This window comes from the organism of the source record quoted next, unplaced genomic scaffold, assembly GCF_019419815.1.
Source record: "Pyrus x bretschneideri cultivar Hongxiangsu unplaced genomic scaffold, Pyrus_bretschneideri_v1 Contig41, whole genome shotgun sequence".
NCBI classification, from domain to species: domain Eukaryota; kingdom Viridiplantae; phylum Streptophyta; class Magnoliopsida; order Rosales; family Rosaceae; genus Pyrus; species Pyrus x bretschneideri.
In genome coordinates, this window is record NW_025999735.1 from 236,749 (window position 1) to 251,087 (window position 14,339).

General features: G+C 35.4%; 2 protein-coding genes across 6 annotated transcripts; one reads left to right on the forward strand and one right to left on the reverse strand.

Annotated features, from left to right (window-relative positions):
• Positions 1-836: 836 nt before the first annotated feature.
• Positions 837-9,223, forward strand: LOC103953118 (flowering time control protein FCA). 4 transcript variants are annotated; one of them, XR_001953616.2, is made up of 16 exons: positions 837-1,265; positions 1,912-1,982; positions 2,153-2,231; positions 2,911-2,993; positions 3,090-3,141; positions 4,821-4,885; positions 5,177-5,243; positions 5,782-5,861; positions 5,958-6,022; positions 6,723-6,779; positions 6,871-7,150; positions 7,729-7,866; positions 7,993-8,190; positions 8,531-8,596; positions 8,728-8,771; positions 8,880-9,223. XR_001953616.2 is itself a non-coding variant. In XM_048566428.1 (15 exons), exons 5-14 carry the CDS (start codon positions 3,102-3,104, stop codon positions 8,585-8,587), a joined length of 1,047 nt encoding a protein of 348 aa, XP_048422385.1. In that variant the 5' UTR covers positions 838-1,265; positions 1,912-1,982; positions 2,153-2,250; positions 2,911-2,993; positions 3,090-3,101; the 3' UTR covers positions 8,588-8,596; positions 8,880-9,223. The 4 variants fall into 4 exon arrangements, 3 of the variants coding, with proteins under 3 accessions (XP_048422385.1, XP_009363125.2, XP_048422386.1); XM_048566428.1 differs by lacking the exon at positions 8,728-8,771 and having other exon boundaries at positions 838-1,265; positions 2,153-2,250; XM_009364850.3 differs by lacking the exon at positions 8,728-8,771 and having other exon boundaries at positions 838-1,265.
• A 1,898-nt stretch (positions 9,224-11,121) lies between these two features.
• Positions 11,122-12,808, reverse strand: LOC103953120 (WRKY transcription factor 23). Of its 2 annotated transcripts, XM_048566514.1 has the most exons (4): positions 12,360-12,808; positions 11,992-12,135; positions 11,364-11,825; positions 11,122-11,227 (listed from the first exon to the last, which is right to left on the reverse strand). In XM_048566514.1, exons 1-3 carry the CDS (start codon positions 12,791-12,793, stop codon positions 11,366-11,368), a joined length of 1,038 nt encoding a protein of 345 aa, XP_048422471.1. In that variant the 5' UTR covers positions 12,794-12,808; the 3' UTR covers positions 11,122-11,227; positions 11,364-11,365. The 2 variants fall into 2 exon arrangements, with proteins under 2 accessions (XP_048422471.1, XP_009363128.2); XM_009364853.3 differs by having other exon boundaries at positions 11,122-11,825.
• Positions 12,809-14,339: the final 1,531 nt, after the last annotated feature.

The window sequence follows — 14,339 nt, forward strand, 5'->3', positions numbered from 1 at the left end:
CTTCAAATTTAAACTAAAGATTTAACATCCTACAATAAAGTTTCAATCGTTCTCTCGCATAGATGATAAAACATTCTCACCGGTAATAATGACATTCTCATGGAATGAAAATAATCATATTAGTTAACCTTATTCAAACTTGCATGCTGAGATGCCATCTATAATATATAACTCAAATTCGAAAAGTCTAATTTTTTGTTATATGTATGTTTTAACATATGCCAACCTTAATTATGATGAGCAGCTGAAATTTTTTTTTTTTTTTTTCTCATGGTGCACTTAAATTTGTAGATCATCATCGTATCTTATTAAATGCATTTGAAACTGAAGAACTTATTCAATTTTTTAGCGATTCAGAAATTGCTCTCATTCGCTAGATGTCAAAAAATGAAGAAGAAAGCTATGAAGTGACAATCAAGGAAGTTCAAAAGTGCTTATTAGTATAGTTGTACACATATATATAATTTTTTGTATGTTTTATACACTTCTAAAACCCGCAACAATACAACATATGAGAAAAGGTATTAAATTTTTTTAATTATTGTATTGTATGGATTCTATTAATGTATCAATTGTAAATCTTGAAAATTTATTTTAATTGATTTCGTTTTGAGAATGGATCAATACATATATAATTATTTTTTCAAAAGCAATACAGATATCATTTATAGCAAAAGAAACATACGAATTGGAGAAAGAAAAAATCTTAAATTGCCATGTCAACTACTAAAATAAAATTTTATATTTATCTTTTGACGTTTATCGGGACGATCTAATACGACAATATTCGAAGAAATTTATACTTGACCAAAATTGGATAAATTGCATAGGGGCTCATGTAATACCTAAAACAAAATATATACCAGTAACTGTTTCTCGTTAAGTGAGAAGGAATCGGCTGCGCGCGAGCTCCACCATTGTAGCGTGGCGCCTTCTTCTTCAATTGCGCTCAGGTCTGTAATTTTAGGCTTAGGGTTAGGGTTTCGCATAAAATAATCCAGGCACAAAATCTGCGAAGCTGGAGAGGCACGGAGACCACCTGGAGTCCCAGCGCGTCTCGCAGCCTGGGACTTTCTCTTCCTCTTCGCCTTGGCCCTCCGTCGATGCCCACCACAACAACCATCTTATCCACCACAATCACCACCAGGATTCCAACCACTACGACCACCACCATCATGGCAACCATTCTAATGGCCCCTTCCATCCGGTGCCTTTTTCTGTACGCAGAAGGGCTTGGTCTCAGCATAATCAAGGACTCTCTCCAGGTTTGATTATCAATTCTATATCAACTTCTTTTACATACATTTGTATTTGCCTTAATTCTCTGTTTGGTAGCTTAGAAAATGCAGGAAAATAGTCGAACCGAAACAATGTATTGGTGGAGGCTGACAATAAGTTAAGCTAGTGACCATTTTTGCACTGATCAAAATGAATATGAACAAAAGTTACTAATATTACATACATTTGTATTTTCCTTAATGCTCCGTTTGGTAGTTAAGAAAACGCAGGAAAATGGTCGAACCCAAACATTGTATTGGTGGAGTTTGACAGTAAGTTAAGCTGGTGACCAATTTTCCACTAATCAAAATGAATACAAAAGTTACTAATTATTACATACATTTGTATTTTCCTTAATGCTCTGTTTGGTGGGCAAGAAAATGCAGGAAAATAGTCGAATCGAAACAATCTATCAGTCGAGGCTGACAATAATACTGCCATGTATTGCTAATGTTACTCATTTTCGCTGTTTATCATCTAGGGAAAGTTTTTATCAATGTTTAGCAGAATACTTTTAAAACGCATGGAAACCACATTTGTGTTTTAGTTTCAAGTTTATTTATTGTATCCCCTCCAAAGCTATTTTTGTTGTAATACCTCTGTTTCTCTCATTTGGTGGTTTTTGTCTTTCAGATAACATTGAAAGCGCCCTACATGTTAAACTTTATGTTGCACAGGTTTCCCGAATAGCGACAGAGGAACTTGTAAGTAATAGGTCCCCTTGAGCTGTCAAAATGTCTTTAGTATTCGTTTTTCTGTACAACCTATCAAAAATGGCTGTGTTTTAGCGTGTTTTCTCTTTCAAATTCATGCATTGGTCTTGTAACTGTTAATTCTATAAAATGACATTTTTTTTCCTTCTTCTAAATGTTAGATTCGCCCCTTGTTTGAGCAATTTGGAAGCGTTGTTGAGGTTGTGATTTTGCGGGATAAGAGGACTGGCCACCAACAAGGTACCTCAATCATTATGGGGTGGGTGAAGGATAGAATCTTGGTTCAATTCCCCTTGGTAGCAGTGTTTAAAATATCAATATAGGTGGAAATATCGATATGTAAATTTATGGAAATATCGATACTAATATCAATATCGGTTGCCTTCGACGGAAATTATGGTAATTTGCAATGAGTTGGGCATATCAACTCATTTAGATTTAGTCAAAATTAGAGAAAAAATTCAAAAGTTCAAAATCTACAATGGGTTTCAGCAAATTTTTTGTAGTGAATTGGTAAATATCATCGATATTCATCGATTTTCTTTTATCTCGCCTATATAGGGTGAAGTTTGCATTCCACCCCCCTTCCATATCAATCCTTGATTTTTCGGATATTGACGGAAATATCGACAATTTTGTGGATATTTTAAACACTGCTTGTTAGTGCAAGCAACGAAATGATGTTTCTGTTTCTCTGTCTTTGGAGGGGCTGATAAGAGCACCCATTTGCTCATGTTTCCCCTATAGCTTACCAAGAAAAAAAAATTATTTCCAAAATTCTTCATTAGTGATTGTTACTGTGTTTGAGGTAGTCAAGTTTTAAAAAATTAACATTTTTTTGCTACCACCATTTGTGTTTGGGTGTTTGTATTTCCACAACTATGAAAGTAAGCAAACAGATTTAGCTTTACTCCTGCAGGAACTTGTTTTGTGAAATTTGCAACACAACATGAAGCAGACAGGGCCATTACAGCTTTAAATAATCAGCACTATTTTCCTGGGGTGAGTTTAGTTGTTGCTAGATGAACACAATAGATGTCTATTGATGTCATTCATCATGTTATTAAGTTTCCTGTTTGTCATAATTTCTTTGTCCAGGAAGCCTTCCCGATGACAGTTAAATATGCCGATGGGGAATTGGAACGCCTTGGTAATTTTCTATTGTTTAAGGAATTATTATGGAACCATTTTATGGATTGTAAACCAGCAACTCAGTATCCTACGAATTGTTAGATCTGTGTTCTTAATCTGTAAGAGTTTCTAGAGTAACTGCGATACAAATTTTTTTATTAGTTCCATTCACTCATAAGCATGCCCAAATTCATAAATAAAAAATGAAATAATTTTTTCAAAATTTATGCCATAACTTTGGCTTTTCACCTCTGTTTTGCACACACTTTGTGTTTCTAAAAATTTGGTTGATACGCATCAAACAAGTTTATACTGAACATCAAAGTTATGTGGAAAAAAAATACTGATTTGATATGTGTCAAACAGGATCCATAATGAATATAAAACTAGGTGGATTTTTATCCTATTAAGAACTTGTGAGACATACAGTATTGAAATAATGCAATTTCCTTTTTTCTTCATTATCACATTCTTGTCTCATAGATACGTCATTTTGATGCAAAATAATTTGATAATTATCTGTTTTACAGGCATTCTGGTTTAATTTACTTAATTTCATATTCATCAAGGGTCTTGTTAGATACAGATGGACCACTGTGTTTTAAGAGCATAAGCTTATGTGATCCGTACGTACAGAATGAAAGCTATGCTATTTTCACTTTGCTTTGAGAAAATATAGTAGGTACTAGAATGAATATTTTGATATTTAAAAGGGCACCAACATAAGTTAAAAGAAATATTAATGCAAACCATAGATTTTGGTTGACGATGGTTGACGAAACAGTAAATGAGAGACCTATTAAAAAAGGAGAAGCTATTCGACCGCTGCCAAACGAAATGGTTGTGGCTCTAATTCTCTGTTTACTTTTTTATTACTTGAGGTTCCACGATAAATTATGCTTACATGCTATTCAATTGTGTGAAATTTTGCTTCTGTATAACTCGAGGGGTATAATTAATTAAATAGATAAAATGCTAAAGAGAAAATTAAATGTATGGAAAGTCCCGGTGCTGACATTTCGAGTAGATAGATATGAATATTAAGATATGCTCCAAAATTTTGTTATCCTCACCCCTCATTTGATATAGATTGAATGAATGAACTTTTCTTGAAATTTAGAGGTTTCATTATTGATTATGATTGCTGAACTTGGGAAAGATTTAGTTGTTTTTTTCGGTAACATGAAAGTCTGGGATCTTGTCAAGTTAAAATCCACCACCCTTTTAAATAAAAAATAATCAAGATCGGTGTATTTATTTGGTTATAAATGAAAAGGAATGCAATAGTGTCCATTGTGCTTGAGGAAGGCATGAATTCCAATTTCAAGTTTGGTGACCCCAGATGTGGTTATGACTTATAGTATATTTTGTAGGAGAGGAAATAGTTTGTTTATCCTTGTTTATGTTTGGCTAGAGAATGATAAAGTATCTTCTAAATTGCGTTTGAATTTTAATAATGATGATAGAATGTGTATTGTGTGTTTGCAATTGACGGATTTAGGTTGCGTTTTCGATTGTTTTTCTATGTGATGAACGCACTTCCAGATCAATCTGCAGGCCATATTAGGATGTTAATAGAACCTTTTAGTGCCTTTAACAAAAGTTACGGAGTAAAACACTTTGTATGAAACACTCCTATTTGGGCCCCTTATAATCTTCAGCTTCTGATGACTTTTTCTTTTCTTGTCCTCTTGGTAGAGACACTTGGTAAAGTGTATGTCAATGGCCTTAACAAGGAAGCTTCGTGGAAAGAAGTTGAGGATGTAAGGTCTACGTTTGTTGAAATTTATTTATCCCATTCCACCTAAATAATTCCTTCATGTATTATCAGTACAACCAATATATATGTTAATATGTATCATGCATGTGCGCACATATCCTTTTTTATTTTTTATGTTTTATGCATGTACATCTTTTCCTGTAGATATACTTGATTATTATGCACCCATGCATGCTACTTGCAGTGAAAGAACAATGTTTTCCAAACCCATTTTTGGTTATATACTCCCTCAACTATTTTCAAGATGATCATTATATGGTGTTGTGTATGTCAGATATTTTCACCATATGGTCTTGTTTTAGATGTCTACATTTTGCGTGATGAACTGAGGCAGAGTCGAGGTATGTCTTTTGTATTCATTGTTCATCTCTCTATTCTTTGTAACTTGAGTCACATGTAGATTGAACATATCTTACATTGTAGGCGCTGATTATTCCTGCCTCAAAAACCGAAAGATGTCCTGGGTTCCGTTTGACATCACAATAAATGAAGCCATTCTGATTTGTATGCTTGTTAATTTACTTAAAAAAGGGGGGGAGGGGGGGTGGGGGGGGGGGGGGGGGGGGCGGTACTGGTTTGTATGCTTGTTAGTTTACTTCAAAAGAAGGAACCGATTTGTATGCTTGTTAATTTTCTTAGAAGGGTGGAATTAGTTAGTGGGCTCTATAGCCAATAGCTTCGCTTTTATCACTGGCAACATCAGTTGGGATGTATTCAAATTTCAAACATTGTTCCCATTTAGTAATAATGGTGAAATAGTCTCTTTCTTTGATTTAGTCATTGTATATTTTGTAAAATCATTGAAATATTTTTATGGAAGCATAACCTGTTTGTGTCTCCTTGATGTGGTTAATGTTGTTTTTTTTTTTTTTTGGTTAGGGTGTGGATTTGTAAAGTTTTCCCAGATAGATATGGCTCTGGCAGCAATCAAAGCATTAAATGGAACCTTCATTATGAGAGTAAAGTTTTTCTATTTCTTACTAGCATTTATCAGTAGTCTGATTACACTTGGTAGGCATCAACTAGTTTGATTCTTCTTTTCTATGTTACTTCAGGGTTGTGCTCAGCCGCTTCTTGTTCGTTTTGCGGATCCTAAGAAACCAAAGGGAATAGAATCAAGGTTGTAATCTTCTGTAGTTTTCTTTGACTTGTCTACATATGCAGAAGATTTTAAATAGAGATCTCTCATTTTAAGGAAAAAGGGATGCATGTGGGGCCCATCTCCCAATGATTCAAGCGATCCATTTTGTAGATTCCATTGTAGGATGACCTTACAAAAAAAATTGGCCAAACCAATAATCCCTTTGTTGATATGACCAAGATTAAATAAATATATTTAGCATAGTGTTTTGCTAAAATGTTCATATGATGATGGTAATAATTCAAATGGCTAGGCAAATTAATGTAGAGATGATCCTTGAAGGGAACCCTAACAGATGGACAGTTTGGGTGATTGGACCAAATTGCCGGAGTAACAAAACATTAACACCCCCCACACCACCAAACACACACACACAGAGTATATATATGCATACGTGTTCTCTTTCCTGACCTGTGTTCCCAGACTGGTTCTTGACCACACTTTTTGGCAAAAAATAATCTGATGGATGGATCAGGTTTACACACACATGTACGGGTATAGTTTTATAAACAGTCACCCAAAGCCACAAGTAACTTTCTAGATTTGGTTAAAGTAAACTGAAATGTTGGCTGACAAAGAGGTGTGTTGATGTATACAGTACTGGATGACTGATTATGTACTGGTTTGATATTGAGTAGTTAATCCTAGACACAATTTTCTAAACATTCTTTTTCTCTAGGGGAAATTTTGGATTTAGCAGCGGGAACATTGGACCCCACTCTCAAGAACCATTTAGGTACATGTCTGTCTTTGTGCATCTTACCCCCTTTTTTTCATTTTGTTTAGTACTATGCTTGAGTTTTCTTTTTCTGCTTTACTTGTTGCAGGCTAGTATCTGATCATGGTGATCCCATGGGAGGGCATAATTTTCATAGTGCACCGTATCCTGTTCAACAAACTTCAAACCCACCTATTCCCCAATTGGCAAACCCAGAACCCCAAGCTTCCATTGTCATGCCACCACCACAGTTGTGTAGGATGCCTTTACAACAGACACAGAATACACAGAGATCTTCTCAGACTTCTCAAGTAGAAGCTAATGAGACCCAGAAGCAGCATCTGACACAGCCATCTGGGCAAATTATTGGGCAGCAGCAGAGTTCTCAGGTTAGTACGCAACAATGATAAATTGATCGGAATGTGAACTTTATCAGTGATTGAACAGGTCAGCGTTTGTAAAGGATAATTTCATGAGCATTGTTTCACAAAAATGTCATGTGGCCATTGCTTGTGACACCCTGTGTATTCATTGAATTGTTTGCTTAGGCACTCTACAACTACAAGAATCGTGTCTATCTTGTTAAAGGTTTAATTAGCATGCATGTGCGAGGGAGTAATCTCTTTTCTTTTGGTAAATGAAGTCAAGTTTGCACTAGTAACAACATTGTCTCTAGTAACCCTTGAAGTATTAATGTAGGAGGTTTTTAGTTATTTTTTATTTATTTGGATGAATGGTTTTTAGTCGTTTCTGGAGCTTTTTATTGGCGGATACAAACTTTGTGTGAATGCATGTTCAGTTGTTCTGTGGGGTTTATTATATGATACAAGATTGGCAGGGCACATACTAACAATGATTATATGACTTTGCAAATTCGTTTCTGCCATGCTGTAATATTGGGAACTGTGCAACTACGTTGGTTTTTTTATGGCTTCAACTGTCTCCACGAACTGGATGCAATCCTCAGACAGTTGCTAGCAATTCTACCTCACCTGCATTGGCTTCAAGTCATGAAACTGCAGTTCCTCTAGAGTGTGACTGGAGTGAACATACCTGCCCTGATGGATACAAGTATTACTACAATTGTGAAACTTGTGAAAGCAGAGTATGTTTCAGTCCTTGACCATTTTCATCATGTCTTTTAGGTTTCTTAGTACCAGAAGATATGGTTAATGTCTTATAAAAAAGAATAGGGATCATACGATTAATGTATGTGCTATCTGGTCTGCAGTGGGACAAGCCTGAGGATTTTGCCTTGTTTGAGAAACAATTACAGACACAGACACAGACACAGCTGCAAAATTCATCTCACCATCTTCAATCTACATCGGTTCTTTCTATACAACAAAGTGATCAAGCACACGTAGAGATTCAGACACATGCCTTCCATCAGACACTCCAACTTCAGAAACCTTCCTTGTCTTCAACGGTTTGTATTCATTTTCACATAACTGATTTTTGAGATGTTGGTTTCTCTATTGTAGTGTAAATTGAGTGTCTTGTCGCCTTAAGCATCATACCTGTACAAATCAGCAGCTAGTATAAGAATTGCCCAAATAGAAATTGTGTCTACCACTATACACGCTTTATTGTGTCTACCACCATACGCGCTTTGAGTATAAAACTTCAATCTGGTTATGTTTTGGAATGGTTTTGTTTACACCATGCACTCATTGTGTAAGAAGGGAGAATTTCTGTTCAGGAATTCCCAAAGGCCTTTATAGTGTAAATAATGTCTGACGATATAGGCTGATGTTGTGATTTTGCAGGAACTTGATCATTTGCAAATCCAGCCACAAACAAGTCCTCTAGTTGGCCCAACCTGAGTTTGACAGGTGTAGATTTTGTACTTAACAATGCCTCTGCTTATAAGTGTCTTTTAGGAATCACATTCGAATAAAAAACAATGCAGGAGAAACCAAGGGTTTTCTTTATATTTGCCTTTATGACTCGTCTTCTTTTATAGGGTCTATCCAGGGATATTGCTCTGAAAACTCGGGATTCAGAGAGGTAGACAGGAAATGAATGGGGTCTCACAAAGTCCTCTAGTTCCGTTCCGGCCCTCCTACTTAGTTCCTATTCATAAAGTTCATATCATTCTTCTTGTTTCTTATGCAGAATGGTCAATTTTCTGTTTCTAGAGAAGACAATTGCAAGCCTGTCCGGTCTGAGGGAACCATTAGTTAGCTGTTGGAAGATTTGCAAGATCCTGAAATTTTGTGTTCACTCCCTCCGCCTTCATTTCTTCAATCGTATTTAATCGTTTCTCAGTTTATATTCATATTTAAGTTGCTTCTGTAGGCAAGGGGAATTCAAGAAGCACTTAGTTGGTGAACAATAGTGGTGTAAGCTTAGAACAGGGGGTCTTCTACTTATTAGACACATGTATAAAAATGTACCCACCCAAGCTTTAACTATGGTGGGTTGTTAGTGTCGTGCAATCAACGCGTTACTTGCCCCAAGATTTGTACCATAGTCCAGTTATTTTACAGATGAACTGAAGTAATTATTCCCAATTAGAAAGTTAATCTTTGGCCCTCACTGCCCCATATGATGTGAACACAATAATTTTGTTAAACATCTTTTTGCTGAACTTTATGAAGATTTTACCCAAACCGATCGTATTTGTTCTTACACATACTTGCCAAAAAGGAAAAGAAGCAAGTGGTACGAGAGTGGAAACACATTGTCTGTAGATGCAAAGCGGATTCTGCACCAACTAGAGGAGATATTTGGTGAAATCCCTTGTAGTTGTGTTTTTTAGGTATATCTAGGTATGTTAAAGATCATATTATGGAGGACTCGTTAAATCAGTTATAATTTGTTTGACGGTATTTACTATTCGATGTTCTTTATTCTATCAGTAAATGAAGCGAATATGAAGGTGATTCGACTTTGCTTGTGAATGTATATCATAGCTTATTAATTGATGTGTTCCGTGAAACTGCCATTTAATTTTACTTTACCTTTTAAGCTGGTTTTGTCTTACTTTATCCTATAAAATTACCATTTTAGTCTCATTTAGTCTATGTGCAACCTATTTTTGTCTATTTCATTGAAGAAATGTTAAAATAAAATGTAGTATTGATATTTAATTTTTACACAACTCTTTGCCTCCAAATTGCCTGCTAAAACAATTCCAATTCTATTTTCAGTGACTATAATTCAAACTCTCGTCAGTCTCTCTTGTGTATTGATGCAAAAGTGTAATTTCAAATGTTAGATTAAACGAGTGAATTAAATTAAATTTTGAAACAACCTAATTTCCAAGGACAAATCAATTAATAAGCCCTTATATCTTATTCAAATTCAATGAACCGAATATGTAGGGTGAGATTTGACAGCATAGATCGTCCAAGGTAGGGGTGGGGGGAGAGAATTCTTGTAAAATACGCATACGCGTACATAGTTTGGGGCCAGCGCGCATTATATGTCACCAAATCTTCAAAAATTGCAGCCCTTTTTTCTAGAATGTTGATTTTATGTGAATCCCCATGAGAAAATGTTTTTACTTTACCTCAATAAAATCAATATTCTACTTTACATGAATCTGAATTATAAAAAAAACAAATAAAAAAAAAAATTTAAATTTGAGTGCACGAAAAACAACACATTCATTTAGCTAGTATGCCGACTCATTTGAATTTAAATTATACATTTCTAGTATAATTACATAAAACTTATTAAATACGAAATTCTGAGAACAAATTCCTAAAAAAGAGTTTAAAAATTGTTATATAGAGAGAGAGAAGAGGCTCCTACATAATACTGGGTGCCGAGACTGTCCAAAACCTAACCCTCAAAGCATGACTGCGCGCAGTGCTGCTGCTACTAGTACCCAAATGAAATCAATACACATTCCTTCACAAAGAAAAACAAAGACATAAGGACAAACAAGGGGTCTGAAGAATTAAATATACAACAACCCATTTTTTTCTCTTTACCATAATCTTTAACTTTACATCCCCCAACCCCACCTCTCTTTCTCCTCTTTTAGGCTCTTTCGAAAGAGAAAATTTTAATTGTGACGGAAATACAAGTAGTGTACAACGTGTTTTAATAGAAGTGGTGAAAATTTTTATTTTTTAGGTGATTAACTTTTTAGTACACATATCCCACTTTAGCACACATATCCCACCATTTGTATACTGACACGTGATGTACCACCCCGTGTACTAGTCACTATACAAATGATGTGATATGTGTGTTAAAAAATTAATAATTTAAAAAATAAAATTTCCTACTACTTACGTAAAAAACACATGATATACCATTCGTAATTCAATCGCAATTAAAAATTTCTCATTCCCCACAATCCCACAAAACGAAAAAAAAGAAAAAAATGAAAAAAGAACAAATATAAAGAAAAAGAGGTTAACTAGCTACTGCCTAGTAGTACCTGCATTGGATTCAAAAGTCCATGTTCCATCCATATTACAAAACATAATCATCATCTGGATCACCATCTTAACACAGAAAGTCAGTAAGCAAGCTAAATTAGTACATAATTAAGTAGCTCTAATGGGAGGATCTCACTATCTCATGATGATAATATCCATATCTATATGTCTATATATATAAATACAAGGGCAGTGAGCATAAATCTACTGCTCTTGCTTAAGCATATGAGAGGGGACTATGTCTTGAAGAAGGCCATGGTCAGCTAACAAAGCAGAACCGGTTGCCGGAGAGCAAAACCGCCTTTCGGGATGAACAAGGCGGGTAGTGGTACTAGTAGCATTTGTAAGAGACGACGAAGAGCCGTTCGCATGATAATTACCAAAATTAAAAGGTGCTGATGAAGGCGGAGAGGAGTTATCTGCAAACGGCTCTACTTGTTGATAGTGATGAGGAAATAGGGTTCTTGTGGGGATTAATGGCATGGCAAAATTATTAGGTGCAAAAGGAGAAGCAGAAGCTGAAGTGTGAGTTGGGCGAGGCAAGAGTGGGCTCGGATGAGTGTGTTGGCCTTCATAAGTAGTCACAACAATGCTCGGATCGTCGAAAGATCGCTCCACTCGTTTCTTCACGTTACATGATGCACTTGTGCACCGATAGTAACTCCTACAAAACATATCATCATTTCATCACATCACCAAAATTTAATCATGACATATATGTAATTGAGATTCTGATCGAAACCCCATTACTAAATTATTCTCCTGGTTTTGATTAATTCAAACCAACAGTGCAGATGGAAGTGATTAATTTGGCACTGAAGTTTTGGTACCTGGGAAAGGGGCTATTTTTGACCGCTTTCTGGCCGTACTTTCTCCATCTGTAGCCATCTTCCAGATGATCAACTTCGCTCTTTGTCATGAATGCAAACCTGGGCTCTCTCTGCCTCTTCTGACTCGCCTTCTTGCCTTTCAACCTTTTCTCCCAACACAAGAAATTACAAAAGCATTAATATCTCACCGTTCACCAGGCTTTTTATTAAATTTGACTTGCCCTTTTACCCAAAAATCCCAAACTTTCAATCTCCAAGAAAACCCATTTCTATCTTCATCTGTAACGAAATCGGTATCTCTCGAATACAAAACTTTAAGCTAAGAAAAGCGAGAAATTAATCGATTAAAAAGTAAAATAAAAACTCACTCTTTCTTGGTCTTTTTTTGCTCATCATGTTCTTCTTCTTCATTATTTTCCTCTTGGTCTGCGGCAGCTTTATGATCAGTGTGTTCTTCGTTCACTGCCTCGCTTGATTCCGACGAAATCGACGAAGAGTTTGGTGTTGCAGGCTGCTGATTCAAAGAGGAGTAGTCAGCAGACAATTGGTCTTTTCCTCCCATTGTGGAAACTAATGAAGGCAGGACTGTGGATGGTGTTTGCGGCAAATAATCAAACAGGGAAGTGGGACAATAGTCCTGTCCAACCCCAACCCCCAAAAGCTCCATAAACCCTAAAGATGAACTCTTTTCTCCTTCACAGAAATCAAACATGCCTGCAAATGGTGATGTGGAAAATCCGCATCCTCCTCCTCCATTCATATTGTTGTCCTCCCTCTTCCCAACATCCTTCTTCACATCCATAGCTCACTCTCAGTACACAAACTACTATCTATACTTCATCAAATCCTAGAGAGAAAAAGAAAGAGAGAGAAAAAAAAGTGGGTTTTGTTTGTCATAGAGAGAGAGAGAAGATATAGAGAGTGAAAGTAGGGTAGGGTTTCATCTGGTTAAGATTTTTGAGAGAGAGAGAGAGAGAGGAGTGAGAGAGCTTTTGGGGGTTAGGGATTTGAGAGTGAGCGTTTTTGGGCTGGCCTCAAAGATTGACCGGCAATTGGAGGTCATGGGTTTTGTACGGAGAAAGACAGTTTGCAGTGGCAAAAAAATTTGAACGCAATGGTTCCGACAAAGGACCGGATTCTCTACCCTCTTACTTATTTGTACAGTTACAGTTAAATTATGTTAATATCTTTTATTATTATTATTTTTTATCTTATTATCTTTATAAAAAAAATTAATATAAAATATCATCATAACTTAATTATGATTGCACAAAATAAAAAAGAATAAGAATGTATAGCAAGTGGAAAGGTAGAGAAGCCGGATCCTCCGACAAAATGGTCGACCCTCATACTTGGACCTTTGACCGGTTAACCCGTTTGTTTTATTAATTAATTTATGTAATGTGAACGGGGTTTCGTTGCACGTGACCTTCTTACGGCTACACAGATTACATGCTGTGAACTTCTCTTCTTCTAATCATCTTTTGATTATTTGATAATTTAATTTCGTAATGCTCGTCGACTTAATTAAATTTAATAGTCAAAGCAAAACCATATTATAAAAATGGAGGAGATTTAATTAATGGAAAGGTAGTGGCGTTTTGTAATTGGTGCTGCAGGTAAAGTATACAGGATGAGGATATGTTATATCCTCGATGAATTAATAATTAACTAGAATAATAATTATGGGATCGACTTCATTAACATATATTACTTTATTTGGAGATTATACTGAATTAGACAGTTATTATTTTACAGAAATTCCCACTTATTAAACACTAGCACTATACCTTGCTATCTTTTATATATGGTAGGCGGACGACGTTTATGACTGATTCAAAATTTTTTATTTTAAGAAAAAAAAGAATTTGTTGGTGGCTATGTCACGTCTATTCATTTTTTTGGAACCGAAAAGATCCACGACTGTCTGCTTTCTCAGGACTTACCATCTTATATAAATTAGGTCGACGATGTCCTTCATTGATTCAAAATGTTAAAATTAGGATATATTTAAGTGAGAAATGCTAAAGAGAACCTTTTAAAAGTGAGATTCTTTATAGATACTTTGTTACCTCATATTTTTAGCATAATATTTTATAATATGACACGGTTGACGTTAAATTGTAAGGTAACAAAGGGTAATGTTTCCTTAGCATTTCTCTATTTAAGTTGTAGTTGTTTCAGTTTTTAGATCAGTCGGGTCAACGACGACTAATAATCACTCGAATATTGTTTTACGTAATTATTTGTACATCTCAGTAAATATTGTGTTTTATCATAAATAGATATAAAGATAATTATAAGTAAAATCATTCAATACAAGTTGTTATTTATATTGTAAATTTTAA

Coding starts and splice junctions, on each gene's coding strand:
- LOC103953118 (XM_048566428.1), top strand. CDS start 3,102: ATGACAGTTAAATATGCCGATGGGGAATTGGAACGCCTTG. Junction 4,886..5,176: donor CGTGGAAAGAAGTTGAGGAT/GTAAGGTCTACG, acceptor TGTGTATGTCAG/ATATTTTCACCATATGGTCT. Junction 8,191..8,530: donor AACCTTCCTTGTCTTCAACG/GTTTGTATTCAT, acceptor GTGATTTTGCAG/GAACTTGATCATTTGCAAAT.
- LOC103953120 (XM_048566514.1), bottom strand. CDS start 12,793: ATGGATGTGAAGAAGGATGTTGGGAAGAGGGAGGACAACAATATGAAT. Junction 12,136..12,359: donor CAAAAAAAGACCAAGAAAGA/GTGAGTTTTTAT, acceptor TTGGGAGAAAAG/GTTGAAAGGCAAGAAGGCGA. Junction 11,826..11,991: donor AAAAATAGCCCCTTTCCCAG/GTACCAAAACTT, acceptor TATGTTTTGTAG/GAGTTACTATCGGTGCACAA.